The sequence below is a fragment of the Polychytrium aggregatum genome (assembly GCF_025602895.1).
Source record: "Polychytrium aggregatum strain JEL109 chromosome Unknown BJ171scaffold_199, whole genome shotgun sequence".
NCBI lineage: Eukaryota > Fungi > Chytridiomycota > Chytridiomycetes > Polychytriales > Polychytrium > Polychytrium aggregatum.
In genome coordinates, this window is record NW_026516401.1 from 1 (window position 1) to 1,951 (window position 1,951).

At 56.9% G+C, this 1,951-nt stretch overlaps 1 protein-coding gene across 1 annotated transcript; it reads left to right on the plus strand.

Annotated features, from left to right (window-relative positions):
- The first annotated feature begins 631 nt into the window (after nucleotides 1–631).
- On the plus strand, nucleotides 632–1,745 carry BJ171DRAFT_547278 (Alpha/Beta hydrolase protein). The gene has a single exon (XM_053113025.1). The coding sequence runs from the start codon at nucleotides 716–718 to the stop codon at nucleotides 1,529–1,531; it is 816 nt and encodes a 271-aa protein (XP_052961487.1). The 5' UTR covers nucleotides 632–715; the 3' UTR covers nucleotides 1,532–1,745.
- The last annotated feature ends 206 nt before the right edge of the window (nucleotides 1,746–1,951 follow it).

Here is a 1,951-nt window from a genome sequence, read left to right on the forward strand (position 1 = left end):
CGACAACTCCCTCAGCAATATCGGCTCCACTGATCTGGCCCAGAACACCAACTTTGCGAACTGCGTTAATCAAGCGACAAGCATCATCGGAAACAGCGGAGTCAACAGCAACAGTTTGGATGTCGATCTCAAGTACTCTGGCGCAGTGTTCCAGTGCTATGGATTGGTTGGTTACAGCGATTGTGCTGCCTTTGGAACAGTGCTCTACAACGGCTGCTGAAGACCAGGGACGCACCAGCAATCCTCCGGCTCTGTCGAGTTTCATGAGCAGCCGGATCATGACACGCCCACCACCGCCTCTGCCATCCTTCGTCACCATGGCTTTCAACCTCGTTGGTTCTTTCTTTCTCTCCTCGGACTCTGTTTCTATCGCCCCTGAACATGGCTGTCTTTCAACTATTCTTTCGCCTTGGTTTCTTGCTGTCATTCGGTTATCTTCAGTCGTCAATACAATCCAACCATATTTTCTCTTATGAGCCGTCCACAGGCCCGATCTATTGCATAAACTGTGCCAGCCGATATGCCACACTTGACTCCAGCAACCCTCAGCCCGCCTCCCACAGTCGGATCGTCGTGCCTGCCCGCTCCAACCACTCGCGGCCGACCATCCGTTGTTTGGTCCCCTCGTCGCCCTTCCTCTTTCGCCAGCGCGTCGCCTTCTCCGGGTTTCGCTTGCCTGCCCATCATCCATCCGCCACCAGTCCGCCCAATCGACATGGCCGTCACCGAGCTCAAGAACCTGGCCTACGGCCCTCTGCCCCGCCAGTCGCTGGACCTGTACCTGCCCGCCTCGGCCGAGAGTGCCCCCAATACCATCGTCCGGCCTTGGCTCGTCTACATCCATGGAGGAGCCTGGCGTGGCGGCAACAAGTCCCAGTTTGAGTTCCTTGGGCGCTTCTTTGCGTCTCGCAACATCCCGACGGCATGCGTCACCTATCGCCTCAGCGTCAAAAACGACCCAGAGTCGCCTCGACACCCCGTCCATGTGGAGGATTGCGCCAAGGCAATCGCCTGGCTCTCGCAGCCCAACGCAGCGTTCGCCGCATTTGCCCCTCCAACCAAGCTGTACCTCTGCGGCCATTCGGCCGGTGGTCAGATCACCGGGCTCCTGCACCTCGATCCTCACTTTCTCGAGTCGCTGGGGGGCAAGGCCCTGTGGTCGTCGGTCAAGGGCATCATCGGCGTCGAAGGCATCTACGACATCCCGGCGCTGATCGCCCGCTGGCCGAGCTACATTGACTTTATCGACATGGCCTTCACCAGCGACGTCGAGGTCTGGAAGAAGGGATCGCCTCAGTTCTACACCCTGCCGTCCGAGGGCTATCCGCTCACAAAATACCTGGTTATCCACAGCACCGATGACGAGCTCGTCGATCTCGACCAGAGCATCGACTACCATCGCCACCTGCAGCGCATGGATCCTGATGCACAGTTAGACACGAGTCTGACGGGCACCCACGATGACATGCTCAAGACGGACCTGTTCCTGGAGAGGGTGCACAGATTCATCATCGAGTCCGAAGCCCAGTAGATCTCTGTGAGATCCACGCCAATGGGTCAAGTTGATTTGGGCTGGGTCGGATACGGATCGTTCTGGGTGTGGTGCGATGCGATGCGACGAAATATAGTCCTTGCACGAGGAAGAGAAATGGAGCAGCGTGCTTGTGTGATGCACCACGAGCGGGCTGTATCTGCCGAGTGTTCTGGGTCATCGTCATCATCTTTGGTGCAAGCGATGGATAGGCGTGTACATCATGGATGAACAAATCTCTGCCATGGCAGTATCGAATAACTGTATTCGCATTGCATATCTCGGCTCCCATGGGCCAAGGCGACGGGTCAAACCAGGGCTATAGCGACTTGCGCCGGGTCTCAATGCGCACAAACGATTGAATCACATCGCCGACTTGCAGATCCTCAAAGCCCTCAATTGCGATACCGCACTCCATTC